This window comes from Helianthus annuus, chromosome 14, assembly GCF_002127325.2.
Source record: "Helianthus annuus cultivar XRQ/B chromosome 14, HanXRQr2.0-SUNRISE, whole genome shotgun sequence".
Classification (NCBI taxonomy): Eukaryota; Viridiplantae; Streptophyta; class Magnoliopsida; order Asterales; family Asteraceae; genus Helianthus; species Helianthus annuus.
The window spans coordinates 139,322,074-139,338,969 of record NC_035446.2 but is presented as its reverse complement, the minus strand read 5'-3'; the positions used below and the strand labels follow the sequence as shown (position 1 = coordinate 139,338,969).

General features: G+C 41.0%; 2 protein-coding genes across 2 annotated transcripts; both read left to right on the top strand.

The window, feature by feature from the left end:
* The first annotated feature begins 7,839 nt into the window (after positions 1-7,839).
* LOC110903921 (alpha-mannosidase 2) lies at positions 7,840-12,343 on the top strand. Its single transcript, XM_022149719.2, has 4 exons — positions 7,840-8,565; positions 8,680-8,829; positions 9,021-9,053; positions 9,264-12,343. Exons 1-4 carry the CDS (start codon positions 7,966-7,968, stop codon positions 12,003-12,005), a joined length of 3,525 nt encoding a protein of 1,174 aa, XP_022005411.1. The 5' UTR covers positions 7,840-7,965; the 3' UTR covers positions 12,006-12,343.
* Positions 12,344-14,431: 2,088 nt separating this feature from the next.
* On the top strand, positions 14,432-16,367 carry LOC110903920 (cyclin-B1-2). The gene is made up of 4 exons (XM_022149718.2): positions 14,432-14,613; positions 14,692-14,792; positions 15,906-16,003; positions 16,092-16,367. The coding sequence occupies exons 1-4, from the start codon at positions 14,488-14,490 to the stop codon at positions 16,190-16,192; spliced, it is 426 nt and encodes a 141-aa protein (XP_022005410.1). The 5' UTR covers positions 14,432-14,487; the 3' UTR covers positions 16,193-16,367.
* The last annotated feature ends 529 nt before the right edge of the window (positions 16,368-16,896 follow it).

The following is a 16,896-nucleotide window of genomic DNA, read 5'->3' as shown; positions in this document are numbered from 1 at the left end:
CTTTATACAGCTCGAAGTGAAAATCCTTCTCATTGTTCACCGCCGCAAGTTTACCTTCAGCATACCCAAACTTGCGTCCACTATTATACCCTGCCCTACCCAGTTCAAACATATAGCGCGCAAGTTCATCAGAATGTAAGATACGATCAGCAAGCTGCAGGAGAACGAGACCAAATAAGAACAAGAATATGCAAACACAAAAACAAAATGAGGAAACCAAACCAAAGGAACGCCGCGGGAAAGCAACCACCTACTATCAGCTGAGGCCTCCTCAGCAAGAAGCTCAGAAGCACGACACTCAGCCGCCTTCTCATCAAGAAGGCGCTGAACAGTTTCACACTCCGCAGCCTTCTCCTGCGCAAGAAGCTCCAGCTTATCGATCCGCGCAACATATTCTTTTTCTTTCTTCTCCGCAGCAAGACGCGCCTGATGAGCCTCATCCGCAAGGGCCGTCTTCTCACCAGACAACCGCACAATAGCATCACGCTGCGACTGCATCTCCGCGTTCGTACGAGCACATGCCGACTCCCAATCCTTTTGTTTTTGCTCGTTCAACTGTTTCTGCTCTTCGAGTTTCCGCTCAGCATCAGCAACCCGCCATTGCAAACCTTTTCGCTCTGAGTTAAATTTTTCTCTCTCTTCAGAAAACGCCTTCTTAGCCTCTTCAAACTCCAGAGTTTCTTCTCCCATAGATCGCCATTCGCGAAGAATCTCCTGAGAAGTGGCAAAGAAGTTAACCCCAGCCCTAACATGATCATCTAAAAGGGCAAAGCGGCTGCGGTTTTTCTGAAACATTCTCTCTGCAGGCGGGAGAGACAAAGAGAAAAACTCATGACAATTCTTCAAATCTTTCATGCGAGAACCCTGAGTCAGGCTCCAGCGGGGAACGTGAGGCATATCATCACAAGCTGGATTGCCCCATGAATCATCAGGAATATGTTCAAAGTATGAGTCCCGCACGGTGCCAGATGTGGCCCCACCCCCACCAGGAGGACGTTTTGTGTAAATGGTTTGTTGCGGAGTAGTCTCACTAGACTCCATCTCCACTTCAACACCTTTACCCTTATCAACTCCAGCAACATCACCTCCGGCACCGTCGCCTCCACCAGCGTCACCACCAACATCACCACCAGCAGCGTCACCTCCCTCAAATATACCTTCAAACCCTTCCCCGCCCTTCACAGTTACATCAACATCATCTCGAGGAGGGGTCAAGCCAACAGTCCTCGAAGGAGGAGAGGTAGGTGGAGTAATCTGAGAAATATCCACCGGCCGCGGCTTCTTGCTAGTCTTAGATTCTGCCATAAGACAACAATTAAAGAGCAATACCAAGAAAGATACAACAAACATACAATGAAAGAAAATTTACCAGAAAGAGGAGCAGAGGCAGCCCATATCTCCTCCAACAAGTTCCCTCGACCCCCACTAAACACGCCCAAATCAATCTCAGACTCTGAGGGCGCCGGGGGGACCTCTTTTTGAAGCTTTGCCTTCTTGGCAGCAAAAACAGCAGCAGCCTGCTCATCAAGGCGTCGTTTGTGATCCTCGAGAGCTTTCTTCTTCATATGCTCAGTCAAAGTGGCCTTATCGTCAGGATCCGACCCCTGACGCACCTCCCCAGGGCCTAGGCCAGACAATGTATCAGACACTACCACATAATCTAGATAAGGAGGAGTAGAAGGTTGCTTACGAGAAGATCCAGCAGCTCCACCCTCCTTCTTCTCTTCCCTTCTTCCAGATTTCTCAGTCCTCGCCTTTTTCCTCGTCTCCAACTGGGCAGACGGATCAACAGATGCCTCCGCATCGTCATCATCCTCAGCAAACCCATGTACCGGCTCAGCAACACCACCAGGCGCGGTACCTGCACGCGCGGAATGAGATATTAGATCTTCAACATCCCGGTCAGAACTTCCACTAGAAAGGATGACGACTTCCTCTCGACCAGAGTCGACCAAGTCATCCCCATCATCCTCACCAAGAACTTCATTGGCGTATCTGCTCAAACTAGCATCGGTAGGATGCAGAAAACGGTCTCGTATTTGCTCCAACCATGTTGGATTCCCATCAGCCTGAATAGCTTCAACCATGGCACCCGCTGATTTAGGGTCCAAGGCATTCAACAAACTATAACCAACTGCAAAATGGAAACAAAAATAAGGACACATAGTAAGCATAAAGGGAAATAATCAAGCGTTAAGACATGAAAGAACAATACATTTGCCCTTATGGCTATACGCTGGCTGACCCAGTGGGTGTTTAGGAACCCACAGCAAACTCATCCCTGCACCAACTAAAGCCATCTCATCCAGTTGAGAAATAGCAGTCGGCTTCGCAGTTATCTTCTTAAACCAGTCTTGATCGCCATAGTTGGGAAGAACATCCACCTTAGGGACCCCTTGATCCACTTGCCGATACGACATATCCGCCGGAATCACACCCCGACGAATGTAAAAGAACTTCTGCTTCCAATCATGAATGCCCTTTAACGGAACCGAACACACCTGAGCAACTCCCATCCTAGCCTGAAAGGAGTAAAACCCGTTGGCATACGTAACGCTGTAGAGAGCGTTGAACATCTCAAACGTAGGCTCAACACGGTAAGACCTACAGACAAATTCGAAATGGGTAATCCGAGGGAGCCCAATCGCATTTATTTGAGAAATATGGAGCCCATAACCCCCCAAAACAGCAACAGTGAACTTTGTAATCGGCAACCTAAAATTGCCTTCCCGGAAAAAAGCAGCATATAACGTGATGAAACCTGGAGGGGCATCCAGCGCAGTGGATCCAGAGGGAGGGTAACGAGCACCCCACTCAGGACGGAAGTTATGTCCCCTCACAAGCATCTGAAATTCCTCCTCCTTCCTGTTAATCACAGCCTGGTCTGGACCAGGAGGAGCCCTACCTCTATGCTTCCTTTTCTTCTGCGTTGGATTCTTATCAGCCATGATAAGGGTCAAGAAGAAGATGATTTGAGAATATGGAAGATAGAACAAGCAAGAAGAAGATAGAGAGAAATCGCACTTAGAATTCGAAAGTGAAGGAAGAAAGAGATAACCACCCCATATTTATACCCATCGCATTTAATGCGATGGGTAGTGAAACGTCAGGGAACAGAAAAAGCGCCCAATAGATGACTGACACGTCACAAGAGAGAGAAGACGTCGGCTCGTTTTTCGGGAAGCATGGGCGACAGGGTCTGCTGATGTGACAGAAAGTCACTGCAAAAGCAACTGTTCGCCTCCGAAAAGACAGGGACGTCAGACGGTCACAACAAACGCTTCCCCATAACCACCAAACTTCCAACAGAAGAAAGCACAAGAGAGCCAAAACCCATGCGGCATGCGCCCATTTGGCTCACTTTTTTAAAAGAGTCAAAACCCATGCGGCATGCGTCCATTTGGCTCATTTTTTCAAAGGGCCAAAACCCATGCGGCGTGCGTCCATTTGGCTCACTTTTTTAAAAAGAGTCAAAACCCATGCGGCATGCGTCCATTTGGCTCATTTTTTCAAAGGGCCAAAACCCATGCGGCGTGCGTCCATTTGGCTCACTTTTTCAAGAGAGTCAAAACCCATGCGGCATGCGTCCATTTGGCTCATTTTTTCAAAGGGCCAAAACCCATGCGGCATGCGTCCATTTGGCTCACTTTTTCAAGAGAGACAAAACCCATGCGGCATGCGTCCATTTGGCTCACTTTTTCAAGAGAGTCAAAACCCATGCGGCATACGTCCCTTTGGCTCATTCTTTCAAAAGGCCAAAACCCATGCGGCACGCGTCCATTTGGCTCACTTTTTCAAGAGAGCCAAAACCCATGCGGCATGCGTCCATTTGGCTCACTTTTTTCAAAAAAGCCAATAACCATACGGCATGCGTCCACTTGGCTCACTTTATATTCACCAACTACAACGCGATGCATAGAAATCACAACTCTCATAAGTCCAGAATCCCTCCTAGACGATCAACTCAACTAGAAGGCACACTGGACTGGGGGGACTTGAAGAGGTATGGTCCCAATCCCCTGCCTACATGGCAGGGACCACACCACTTTTTGTGCACACAAGGCATCCATGTCACCAGAGCCTTCTAGAAGCTTCCAGAAGACACCTAGGCGGTTCACAGCTGGCACCAAAGATGCCTTGCCCAACATAAAGGACAACACGTGTCACCATTGACAGAAGGCCACATAGGCCTGCGGCAATCCAGGGAGCAGGGCTGACGCGACCAGTACGAGGTATCCAGCACAAGCGAATACAAGGACGCCACGTGTACCACTACACCCTTCGCGACAGAGCAGACCAAGAGGATATTCCCCTTGGTCGGACAGCTGGCGCGCACCCACAGCTGGCATAGCTGCTTCCTCCTTCTTCACCCTCCGGCTATAAATAGGACCCTTCATCATTCAGGTTAAAGGATCTCAGCTCTCTTTACTCACTCTATACACACACTGTTTTATTCATCTCAGAACAATACTTATTCTCACGCCGGAGCCTGGTTAAGAGGGAAAACCCCTTTCTCCCTCTTAACGAGACTAACGGTGTTTACTGTTTTGCAGATTTCAGGCCATCGATACGAGCGAGAGAAGAGGTTGAACCCCATAAGTGAAACGACCCCTCTTGGTTATCCTTGTGTTAACCATTGTTTCAACACTGGTCTAGTCTAGTTATGAAGTGCTTGTCCACGCTAGGGATGAACATTTCAGCACTTGACCCGAAAAACGCCGGTACCGATTGAGTTTTGGTACCATTTCGGTACACACTTCTTGGCGTTTTCGAGATCGGTATATTCGGTTCGGACGGTATTGATATTTTACTGATTCTAACCTTCAAATACCGTACCATACTATCATGATAAGGATTTTCGGTATCAATACTGGTATCCAATTTTGACGATTTTCAAAATCAGTATTTCTGGTACCGAGCTCGTTCTATTTCTGGTACCGAGCTCGTTCCTATCCATGCGTACCATTCGCATCATTTCCTTTGAACCGGAGAGTAAGTACAAAGAAATATATAGTAGTAACTAGGTTAAACCCCGCGTGTACACGCGGCTTTAACCAATAAAAATACTTTAAAGGTTTAATTGTCTAAAATGAAACTAAACTTTAAAACGTGCAATATAAAATTTTATTTGAAGTTTACTGTTAAGAGTACCAGTGCAGTAATAGTATTCATTATTTGCCTAAAATCAATCATCCTTCCAAATAATAATGTAAATAAATTGAAATAATACATGAAACATAATTCCATTCAATTTAAATGCTGCTAAACACCACAAAAACTATAAACCTGTAATGAATATAGATTCTGCAAGAAAAAAAGAAATCAAGGTGAGGATTACATAAGTATATGCCCAGAAAAGTTATAAATCAAGAAATGAAATTCGAAATTAGGTTTAGAAAAAGTAAGTTCTACCAAGCATTTCTTTTCCTCTGTCTCTTGCTTCTGCTATGCTTTTCCTCATATATATATGATCCAAATTCAGTTGTTTCCACCCTTCAAACCCCATAATATGTTCCCTTAACACTTGAGCCCACCCTTGTATATATAAGGTTCATGATTAGATGCATGGCAATGGTGGATACACGACATTAAAAGAATGAAACCTCGTCATATTTGCTATTTATAAAAATATATAGAAGCATAAGAGAAACTGTTTTGACTTTCGATGATTGTTATTATATACTCTCTTAGTTGTCACCGCCTCGCAAATGCGATGGCAGGGGTATGGATGAGATTTTTTACCGAAATACCGGTACCATACCGATGCCGTACCATACCGATCATAAACGATACCGGTATCAGTAATTTATTTTTTGAAATTCGGTATCAGTAAAAAACGGTATCGGTACCGGTATTTTTTCGGTAAATACCGGTGTTAATACCGAGTCTAATAATGACTTTACGTATTTTGCTGTTATCTTAGATCCCACTATGAAGTTATATTTTCTTGAACAATGTTTTACAAACACCAATATCAAATTTCTTTTGTTTGGTTATTTTTAATCAATTATGATATTTTTAGACATGTTGGAATTTGGATGTTAAAAGTCGAATCCATGTACGCATGGGCAACAAACAATAGAGCAGTCCCGTCCGAAATCCCTCCGGCCAAGGCTCCAGTTGCGCTAGTTTCCACCAGTAAATATGATATGTTTGATAGAGCCTGACTTAAAAAATTATTGTAATGTGCTTGTAATATTATACAGCTAAGCAATGAGTAGAGTGGCAATCTAGACCCAATCACTTTAGTTGATTGGGTTGATCGAGTGAATTTACCTCTAACACTTGTACATAGGACGTTTTGAAAAACAAAACAGCTCAAATAGATCAAAAGCTGGCCAAAGTATGTTTTAATGCATAAAACGTTCTATAACATTCTAATTAAAAAAATGGATAAATCACTAAAATAGTAATTTCATCATATTTGATACACTAATTAATTATTTGTAAAAAACAGGACAAAAAGCGTTTCGGGTCATGGCAACGCGGTTTGGTTCAGCCTGAACGAAAGAACTTCTCACTACCCAACTTGTCTGACAGCCCAGCTAGGCCACATAATTTCATGAGCATAAGTAATACTCACAACACTTGCAGCTATGTGATGTTGGTCAATTGCATGATCAGTCAAACTATTAAACAAAAAAAAAAAACTCAAAACACATATCATCCCATGATATTTCATCACACTAAAAATAAATTATTTTATAAAAAAATACTAATAATAACACAATTCTGAATAATAGATATGCGAACATACAGGAATCTTCACTTTGATAGCTTCCTAAAAGTAATGGGGATGGGCCCAGAGAAACTATTGGCATAAAGATATAAGCTCACCAAAATATAAACAACTTCATTTGTGTTCATTTTCCCATGTGGTCAAGCATATAAACATAAGAGTGAAGGGGTGCATGCCGAATCTCTTTAGGCAAAGTTTTCCTCCACACAATTGAATTGTGTCATGTAATTTGCCTATAACTTTTGTCTATTACCCAAAAAACACAAGGATTGCATGCCAAAATTAAGATTAGGCAAACTATTTAAAAAAGGGATGATTTGTTGATATAACTATGGACCCCACACTTAACCCTTCCCTCTTCTTTGCCTCAAGCGGCAACCATTCCCCGATTTGTGTCCTACCCGCGCGGCAAATGAAGGTGGCGGCGGTGTTTGCCGAGCGGAAAAGGGGCTTGCCGCACACCTTGTCGCGACCACCCCGTAGTCTGCAACAAAATATATTAACAGCCACACATAATTAAGTAATAATAAAAAGAGAAAAAGTTATAAAAAAACTAACACCAACATAGCATAATAAGTTTAGTCTGATTAATGATTTTTTTTGTCATTCACTTTCATCAGGTGAAAAAACCAATTCTAAAACTTTTTTCAAACCATTAATCATATTGCTAACTTATATAACTTTTTAAACAATATAACTGTAAGTTAAGATGCGAAAAACTCTAGTCTAACCTCAATTACATCCTTGTTGACATTTCAAGTTAATTGATGTATACTTAAAAAACGGATCCATATGAAAGCAAATTTGAAAATAAATCTTGATGGATCCGATGAATCGGAAGTTATGTTTGGGTAATAAACTAATTATGATTTTTTCTCTAAAAGAGATTAAATTAAAATTAAACTAAATAATAATTATCTATAAAAGATTAAACTAAATAATATTTAATAGGATGGTTATCTATATTTAATTAGAAGACATTAAACTAAATAATAATTATCCATGATACATTGCCTAATATGATGACAAGTGTCCCAAAATTGGTTTCTTTTATTATATAGTATAGATTTTATAAAAGCCAGTAACTATAGCATCGTTCCATAAAGTCACGATGAAGAACCAAGTCTTTGTTGTCAAAAATATCTAACAATAAAAACGACGTCGTCCGACGACTCTCAAATTGACTCAAAACACCCGACTGAGTCTCCACCACCGATCCGATCCCGATGGCGTTCTCCACATCTCACGGCGGCGGCATCTCCAACGTCCGCCGTGCATCCACCACCTGGACCCGCTCTCTCCTCCCCTTCACCACCACCAAATCCACCAAACACACCCGCAAATCTCGCAAACGCTCCGCCCTCATCGACTTCTTCTTCGCCAATTTCTTCCTCATCGCCCTCTCCGCCTCCATCCTCTTCTTCCTCCTCGTCTTCTACCTCTACGGCATCCCCAAACCGGTCATCTCCCCTCTCCGAACCGGCCGTACCGGTCGAACCTCGGTTAGGTTGCGTAAGCCGGTTTATCGGAAAAGTACTTCCTTTAGGGTTTCGAATGGATCTGTGAATTTAGGTTTGGAAAGTGCTGACGTGGATATTACGACGAAGGATTTGTATGAGAGGATTGAGTTTAAGGATGAGGATGGTGGACCGTGGAAGCAGGGGTGGAGGGTTTCGTATAAGGGAGATGAGTGGGATGAGGAGAAGTTGAAGGTGTTTGTTGTGCCGCATTCGCATAATGATCCCGGATGGAAGCTTACTGTTGAGGAGTATTATGATCGGCAGAGTAAGCATATTTTGGATACGATTGTTGAGACTCTGTTGAAGGTGAGTTGTTGTTTTGGTTTGGTTTGGTTTGGTTTAAGTTTGTGTGGGTTGTTATGTAACGTGTGTTTGGTTTGATGGTTATTTGGATGGATTGGTTTGTTGTGATGTGTTTAGGATGAAAGGAGGAAGTTTATTTGGGAAGAGATGTCGTATTTGGAGAGATGGTGGCGGGATGCTCCGGATGCAAAGAAGGAGTCGTTGATTCGGTTGCTGCAGAATGGACAGTTGGAGATTGTTGGTGGTGGTTGGGTGATGAATGATGAGGTAAGATTAATTTCAGTCTCACTTGCTTCTGTATTGTTTTTTCGTTCTTGCTTTCATTGACTTTGATCTTATAGTTTATGTATGATACATATATCTTACAGTCCCGAAAGATACATATATGCAGGAAGTGATTGCACTTTCTCTTGATCTTTTAGCCTTACTAAATTTCATCTTTTTAATGTCTGTTGCAGGCCAATTCACATTATTTTGCCATCATTGAACAGGTACCGTTTTGTCATTCATACTGAATTATGTCAATTAGTTATATTAGCTGATCGAAGTGTCTTATATGATAAAAACTGCTAATTTTAGTCTAGTATAACAACTGGAAGTTACGCAAAACCTTTTACATGTTATACTTTTTTTACATTATAAGATTATAATTTTGTTTTCATGATGAAGTTTGAGTTCATATCGGGTTTATATTACTTCAGATGATGGAGGGAAATATGTGGTTAAATGAAACAATTGGTGTGATCCCAAAAAATTCATGGGCAATAGATCCCTTTGGCTATTCATCCACCATGGCGTATCTTCTTAAGCGTATGGGGTTCGAAAACATGCTTATACAAAGAACTCATTACGAATTGAAAAAAGAATTAGCTTTACATCAAAATTTGGAGTACATATGGAGGCAAAGCTGGGATACTTATGAAACAACTGATATTTTTGTACATATGATGCCGTTTTATTCCTATGATATTCCTCATACTTGTGGGCCTGAGCCCGCTGTATGTTGCCAGTTTGACTTCGCAAGAATGAATGGATTTATGTATGAACGTTGCCCCTGGGGACAACATCCGGAAGAAACAACCCAAGAAAACGTCAAGGAACGAGCCCTTAAACTTCTGGATCAGTACAAGAAAAAGTCAACCCTTTACCGAACCAACACACTTCTGATCCCACTTGGAGACGATTTTCGTTACATCAGCATCGATGAAGCAGAAGCCCAGTTTAGGAATTATCAAATGTTATTCGATTATATAAATTCATCTCCAGAATTGAACACCGAGGCAAAATTCGGAACTTTAGAAGATTATTTTCGAACAGTAAGAGAAGAAGCTGAAAAAATAAACTATACACGTCCTGGTGAAATCGGGTCGGGTCAGGTTCCCGGGTTTCCTTCTTTATCCGGTGATTTCTTTACTTATGCCGATAGAGAGCAAGATTACTGGAGTGGGTATTATGTTTCACGCCCATTTTTCAAATCAGTTGATCGTGTACTCGAGCACACTCTACGGGCTACTGAAATGACAATGGCGTTTTTACTCGGGTTCTGCCAGCGGGCCCAGTGTGAAAAGTTACCAACGGGTTTCACCCATAAGTTAACTGCTGCAAGAAGGAATCTGGCTCTATTTCAGCACCATGATGGTGTAACCGGCACTGCTAAGGATCACGTGGTTCAAGACTATGGGATGCGAATGCACACTTCGTTACAAGATCTTCAAATTTTTATGTCTAAAGCTATTGAGGTACTGCTAGGGATCCATCATGATAAAAATGATCAAAAACCGTCACTGTTCGAGCCGGCTCAGGTTCGGTCCAGATTCGATGCCCAACCGGTGAACCAACTGATCAGTGCTAATCAAGGAACCGTTCAATCGGTGGTGATTCTTAATTCTCTTGAGCAAACAAGAAACGAAATTGTGATGTTTATTGTTGAGAGACCCGACGTAACTATTCTCGACTCGAATTGGACTTGTGTTAAGAGTCAAATATCTCCTGAATTGCAGCATAATAAAATGAAGATATTTACGGGAAGGCATAGAGTATTTTTCAAAGCTTCTGTTCCTGCTATGGGGTTACAGACGTATTACATTGCTAACGGTTTTGTAGGATGTGAGAAAGCCAAACCGGCAAAGTTGAAAATTTCATCAACTGCTAAAAGTCTACCGTGTTTTGCTCCGTATAGTTGCTCACAAGTGGAAGGTGATTCGATCCAGATTAGAAACCGCCATCAAGCTCTTACTTTCGATTCCAAATTCGGGTTGTTACAGAAAGTAACCGAAACCAAAAGCGGGTCTGAGAATGTTATAGATGTTGAGCTGGCTATGTACACGAGTCCGGAGAGTGGGGCCTATCTTTTTAAACCCATTGGTGATGCCAAAACGATCACTGAAACCGGTAGTGACATTGTAGTTTCAGAGGGTTCTCTGGTGCAAGAAGTTTTTTCGATACCGCAAACGGGCTGGGCCAAATCGCCTGTTTCTCACAGCACCCGTATTTACATCTGTGAAGGGTCCGTGCAGGAGCTTTTGATTGAAAATGAGTATCACGTGGAGCTTATCGGGCATGAGTTTAATGATAAAGAATTGGTTGTTAGGTATAAAACGGATATTGATAACAAGAGGATTTTTTATTCGGATTTAAACGGCTTTCAGATGAGTCGTAGAGAAACATATGATAAAATTCCCCTTCAGGGAAATTACTACCCAATGCCGTCACTTGCTTTTATGCAAGAATCTAAAGGAACCCGTTTTTCTGTACACACGAGGCAATCATTGGGTGTGGCTAGCCCGAAAAATGGATGGTTCGAGATCATGCTTGATCGACGGCTGTCACGAGACGACGGTCGTGGGCTCGGTCAAGGAGTAATGGATAACCATCCAATTAACGTAGTTTTCCACATCACGTTCGAATCCAACATATCCTCGGTTCTCGACCCAGTGTCACACTCAGGTCCCATAAGCCCGTCTCTTTTCTCCCATCGTGTCGGGGCCCACTTGAACCACCCATTGCATGCATTCATAGCTAAAAAACCACAAGAAATATCAGTTCAACCGCCCCCGAGATCTTTCTCACCCCTAACAGCTCCATTGCCATGTGACTTGCATGTTGTAAGTTTTAAGGTCCCCCGACCGTTAAAATACACACAACAGAATCTTGAAGAACCGAGGACGGTCTTGATTTTGCAGAGAAGACATTGGGATTCATCGTACTGTCGAAAAGGAAGATCGGATTGTTCAAGGATAGATGATGAGAATTTGAATCTGTTGAACATGTTTCAGGGTCTTGATGTTTTAAATGCCAAAGCTACCTCTTTAAATCTTTTGCATGATGATACAGAGATGCTTGGATATGGTGAAAGCGTTCCAGATGTTTCTCAAGGACGGCTTGTTATCTTGCCTATGGAGTTGCATGCTTACAAGTTCGATTTACGGCCTGTTGCCAGTTAACTTATTGTGGGTTTGATTTGATGATTAATGTTAAAATGAGGGCAGTGGATGGGCCAAAAGGATGCCGATTGGCCCAGCTCGAATGATACATTAAGCATATCCTTTATGGTGACAAGTTAAACCTTCCAAGAAATGGGTTCCTGTCTGTTTCTTGGGAAGAAACGTAGCGCAAGAATGATAGGTAGGATAACAGATTAGTAGATTATGTTTGTATCAGTTTTGTCTTTCGGTTTTTCGTAGAGTTTTGTTTTATGTATGATGAAAAACATTATTGTTGTTTATGTACACTTCATAACATATCATATGATAATCAAGAGAAGCGTTACCGATTGAGTTGATTTTCGTGATCTAAGGGGGTGTTTGGTTCATCAAGAATTTTAAGCAACTGAAATTTAGTAAAAGAAATGAATGTGGAATTGAAAGAGTGTCAAAGGACTTAGAAACTGGTGGTGCAGCCAGCTTCAACATTTTTTGAACACCCATAGGCGGCATGGTTGATGCGACAACCAATAGGTGGTTGCAACAAGGGTGGTGGTGTGGTGATGATGTTGCAGGCAGCGATGACGGTGGACGAGGTAGGGGTACGAAGGCGACGAAAAAGTAGTCGGAGATTTCAATTTCTTATGTTGAACTCCTTCACAATTTAGAAAGAATGTTGAATACCTTTACATGAAGGAATTTTAGGGAATGCATTTCAACTTCATTTATTTCTCAACCAACCATGATATCCTTAGAATTCATATTTCAATTCCAACAAATTCTACAAACTAAACATGTTAGTGAATGAAACTCGTATATCACTTCTGTTGAGTTGGTGACTCTATAGTCTAATAGTTAATCTGACCTGGTAAATAATATAATAAATACAAATATTTATGTTCATAAAAACAATTAGACGGGTCCATACCCTTCTCTAAACAGTTTCTGAACTAAACGACAATCTCATAACCATCATTTGTCAAAGTGACCAACGACTTACTTTTCATCATATTTACTTTACCTAACCTAACCCATATTACGAATCATACAAAGAAAGATAAAAGGATAGAGCAATCGCAAAGTAAACCGGACCGGTAAGAGATTGGTTGGTCCCTAGAGAAACAAAGACAAATTAGCTAATATTTGGGTCCGAGCTCCAAAGAGGTTTTGATCCGAGTAGCAGGGGTTACTTCAAGGAGTGAATCTACATGATATAAAACATTGTTAGCTTCGCCAGATGAAGGGATTTTCCTTTGTGACCACTCTCCCAGTGATGGATCTTGAACTTTTAAATGGGTGTGGGGGGGGGGGGGGGTTAAAGTTTTAAAGAAAAAAATACGGGGGTGGAATCAATACATATAAAACTTTTGGTAAAATTTACACTTTGAAGTGAAAAACATGTGTTCACCGATAAAATATGATTGTGTAAGAGAGAGAGAGAGAGAGAGAGAGAGAAACAAAGAGAGAGAAACAAAGAGAGAGAATGGTGAATGCAAGTTGCGATCTCACTCGTATTTACTACTAGGATTGGTTACATATCGCTTTCATCATGGAAATTGTTCCGTCTGGAAATTGTTCCGTCTAGATTATAATCGTTTGATAGTGATATCTTGCTTTCTATTGGTGGACACATTGTCATGTCACTTGTGGTGCTTTATATTGGACATAATATCGTGCCACCATGTAACCGCATGTCATGCTTTGTAGCCCTTTTGGCAATCGCGTTTTGTAACTCCTTTTGGTGACATGGGCCCAACCGCTTATTCATGGGTCCGGGCCAATATCTCATCAGTCGCATTTCAGTCTGAGTTGATTTTCATCATTATTGGGTCAGTTAGGATGTTAACACTAATTAATACCGGGCTTAGAACAATTTAGAACAGGTATTAATTAGTGTTCAACAATGGATGCAAGATACGAGTGCAGACGGAGAATTTTCATATACGATTAATTTTGGGACAAAGTAGACAAACTCTATAAGGCTATGTGTTATGGGGCTTGGATGAGAAAAAAGTGCTGCCACGTAGGTGACACATATGCACACTTTTTTCTTACTCAGAATTACCCAAAAGAGGTGTGATGGTAGGGGCTTTGTTAAGGATTAAGTAATTATTGTTTAATTATTATTATAATTTATTTATGTTAGTTTATATATTAACAAATATAATTTAATATTATTAAATACACTTATAATTTAAAAAGTTAAAAATTCCATTAAATTTTAAATAAAAAAAATACAAATAAAGCAGAAAAAAGGAAAAAAACATATTTTTAAAACATAAAACATCAAAAATACAAATAAAATAAATATAACTAAGCTGACTCCTCTTCTGAGTCCTCACCTACATGGGCCTTTGGTTATTGGGCCCATTATCAAACATCTAACGGTATTGGACATTAGAGGCCCAATGTATTTATACACATCAGTGTCTTGCTCACAAAGTTTTCTCTTGAGGGTATTTACAGAGCATCAGAAACAAAGAATCAATAGATATTCATAACAATGGAAGCACCAAAGACAATCGAGCACGAGATCGGAGGTCTAAAGAACGATGCACTCCGTTTCGGCCTTCAAGGCGTCAAGAGTGACATCGTTGGATCTCATCCTCTCGAATCCGCCTTTCAATCGGTACCAATTATTGCTAGATTGTGTATGAATGTTATTTGAAGAATATTTTGTTATGGTTAATTAATTGTATTTGTTCAGGCAAATGTGAGAGAAGAACAGATGAAGAGGAAAATCCTTGCAAACACTTACGGATCCGCTTTTCCTTTGAAGCAGGAGTTTGATCGAAAAATCCTTTCTAGGTATTCGTTTCATCTTTATTTAGGTTTTGTTTTCTTATACGAGTAGTTATTTTCCCCAAATTATCGGACGCTCTCTTGTTATTTGAAAATCTAAGAAAACTAGGGTTTTGCTTGTCTGATGATATTTTTTTTAGTGAATTAGTTCATGTGCTGTGTTTAATTTGGTAAATAAATGTAAGGTTCAGCTCAATACTTTGAACAAAAATTTTGAATTCAAGATATAGACATGTAGTTTGTATTACTCATGAATACAGATGAGGGCAATAAGTCTCTAGCCATCACATGTTCAACGGATGATAGTTAGCACTTAGCAGAACGGTTGCGGCTCGAAATGTCATTCATCCGTATGTCTTTACAAACACGATATTGAATGTAGTCCCTCAACTTAACATCTTAACCAGGGCACATACCCTACTTTGTTGCATTTAGGACTTTTTGGCAGGATGCATGTTCGTTTAATTGATCTTTGGATTTGGATGCATTGATGCACCAAATTTAACTTCCGATCTATGTTGTCAAAAGCCCCCTAGGTTTGCGCTTAGGCGCAGCCCTGTGCAGCAAACACGCTGCGTTCTGAAAGGCGAGCTTTCAGGTTCTTGGGCGCTGCTTCAGGGCATTTTCTGGCCAAATTTTGGTCAAGAATGGTATAAAAATTGAATAAGGCTGGAATCACCCTAAAACAGCCTATACTAGCCCTAAACAAGGCTCAAACATTTCTAAAACATCTAAAAATGGTGTATTTTATACTATGTGCCTAGCTTAAATAAGCCCTCGCTTTATAAGTGCGTAGGCTCTGGGCTCCGGGCTCAGCCTATGCACCTTGGGGGCATTTGACAACATAGCTTCTGATAGTATGCTTTTGTTGGTAGGAGATCTGAGATTTTTAGGATGGATGTAGGTCCCTCACTCCCTCTAAATTAACACATGAGATGTTAAGAGAGATTCAGCATGATGTTAGTTGTTTCTTCAACTGTAAGGATTTGACATGATAAACACCGTTAATTGAGTTGATCCAACAAACAAAACAAACGATCCTTTTAAAATCTCACGCATAGCAAAAGCTACTGGTATGGTCTAAGGGATGTTAATCTTTTTAAACATTTGAACTTTCAGATTTCAGAGGCCTCCAGGACTGATACCATCATCCATGCTTGGATTAGAGTCATTGACAGGAGCTTTGGAAGATTTTGGTGTTGAAGATTACCTTCAAGGTAACAACATAATATGAAAGTGAAATTATTCAGTTTTTTTTAGTACGTCTTTGCTCTGTCTTAACTTTTGTGCTGATGATTGTTGTAGATGTCCATGACACTGAAACAATGCGCGCCCCAGACATGCACCATGGAATGGAGGTTCGTGTTGGGCTCTCAAAAGGACCGGTTCATCCCAGTTTCATGTGATCAGACATTTGTGGTTTTAATTTGATAATGAACTCAGTGTGATATCTACCATTTTTAGATGTATGTTGAACATGTTTTTGTTTGTTGTTTATGGCCAAGTATTTCCAACAGTTAATGTCTATGTGAAACCAAAAAACCAAGGAAACTCAAGTTAAGTTGTGTCGGTTTTGTTTTATATTAGTAGAGTTATACGAACCTTAAAACCTAAGGAAGTTGATATGTAATGTAAAACAAAGCCTTATGATGTGTTACAATAGCCTAAACCAAAGCCTTAAGAGTTAGGCCCCCATCAATTTGGATTTTTTAAGTTAGGCCCCCATCGAGTTTCCATTCAAGCTCTACCACTGCTTTGGAAGATGCATAATGCAAAGTAGGGATGAGCAAATGGTACCGAATTTACCAAACCGGGTACATTTTCGGTACCGATTGGATACCGACTTTTGACATTTTCGGTACCGGTCCGGTACCCACTTTTGGGGATTTTCGATACCAAACGGGTACCATGCACATCTCTACTTCTCATTATAATGATGATATGATATCCAACCATTTTTAGATGTATGTTGAACCTGTTTTTGTTTGTTATGGCCAAGTACTTTCAACTGTTCATTGCTACTAGCGGTGAGCATATTACAGGTGACACGAAAACCTGTACCATATTGAACTTACTTGGGTTCTCAGTGGTTCTAGCACTTAACAGATTT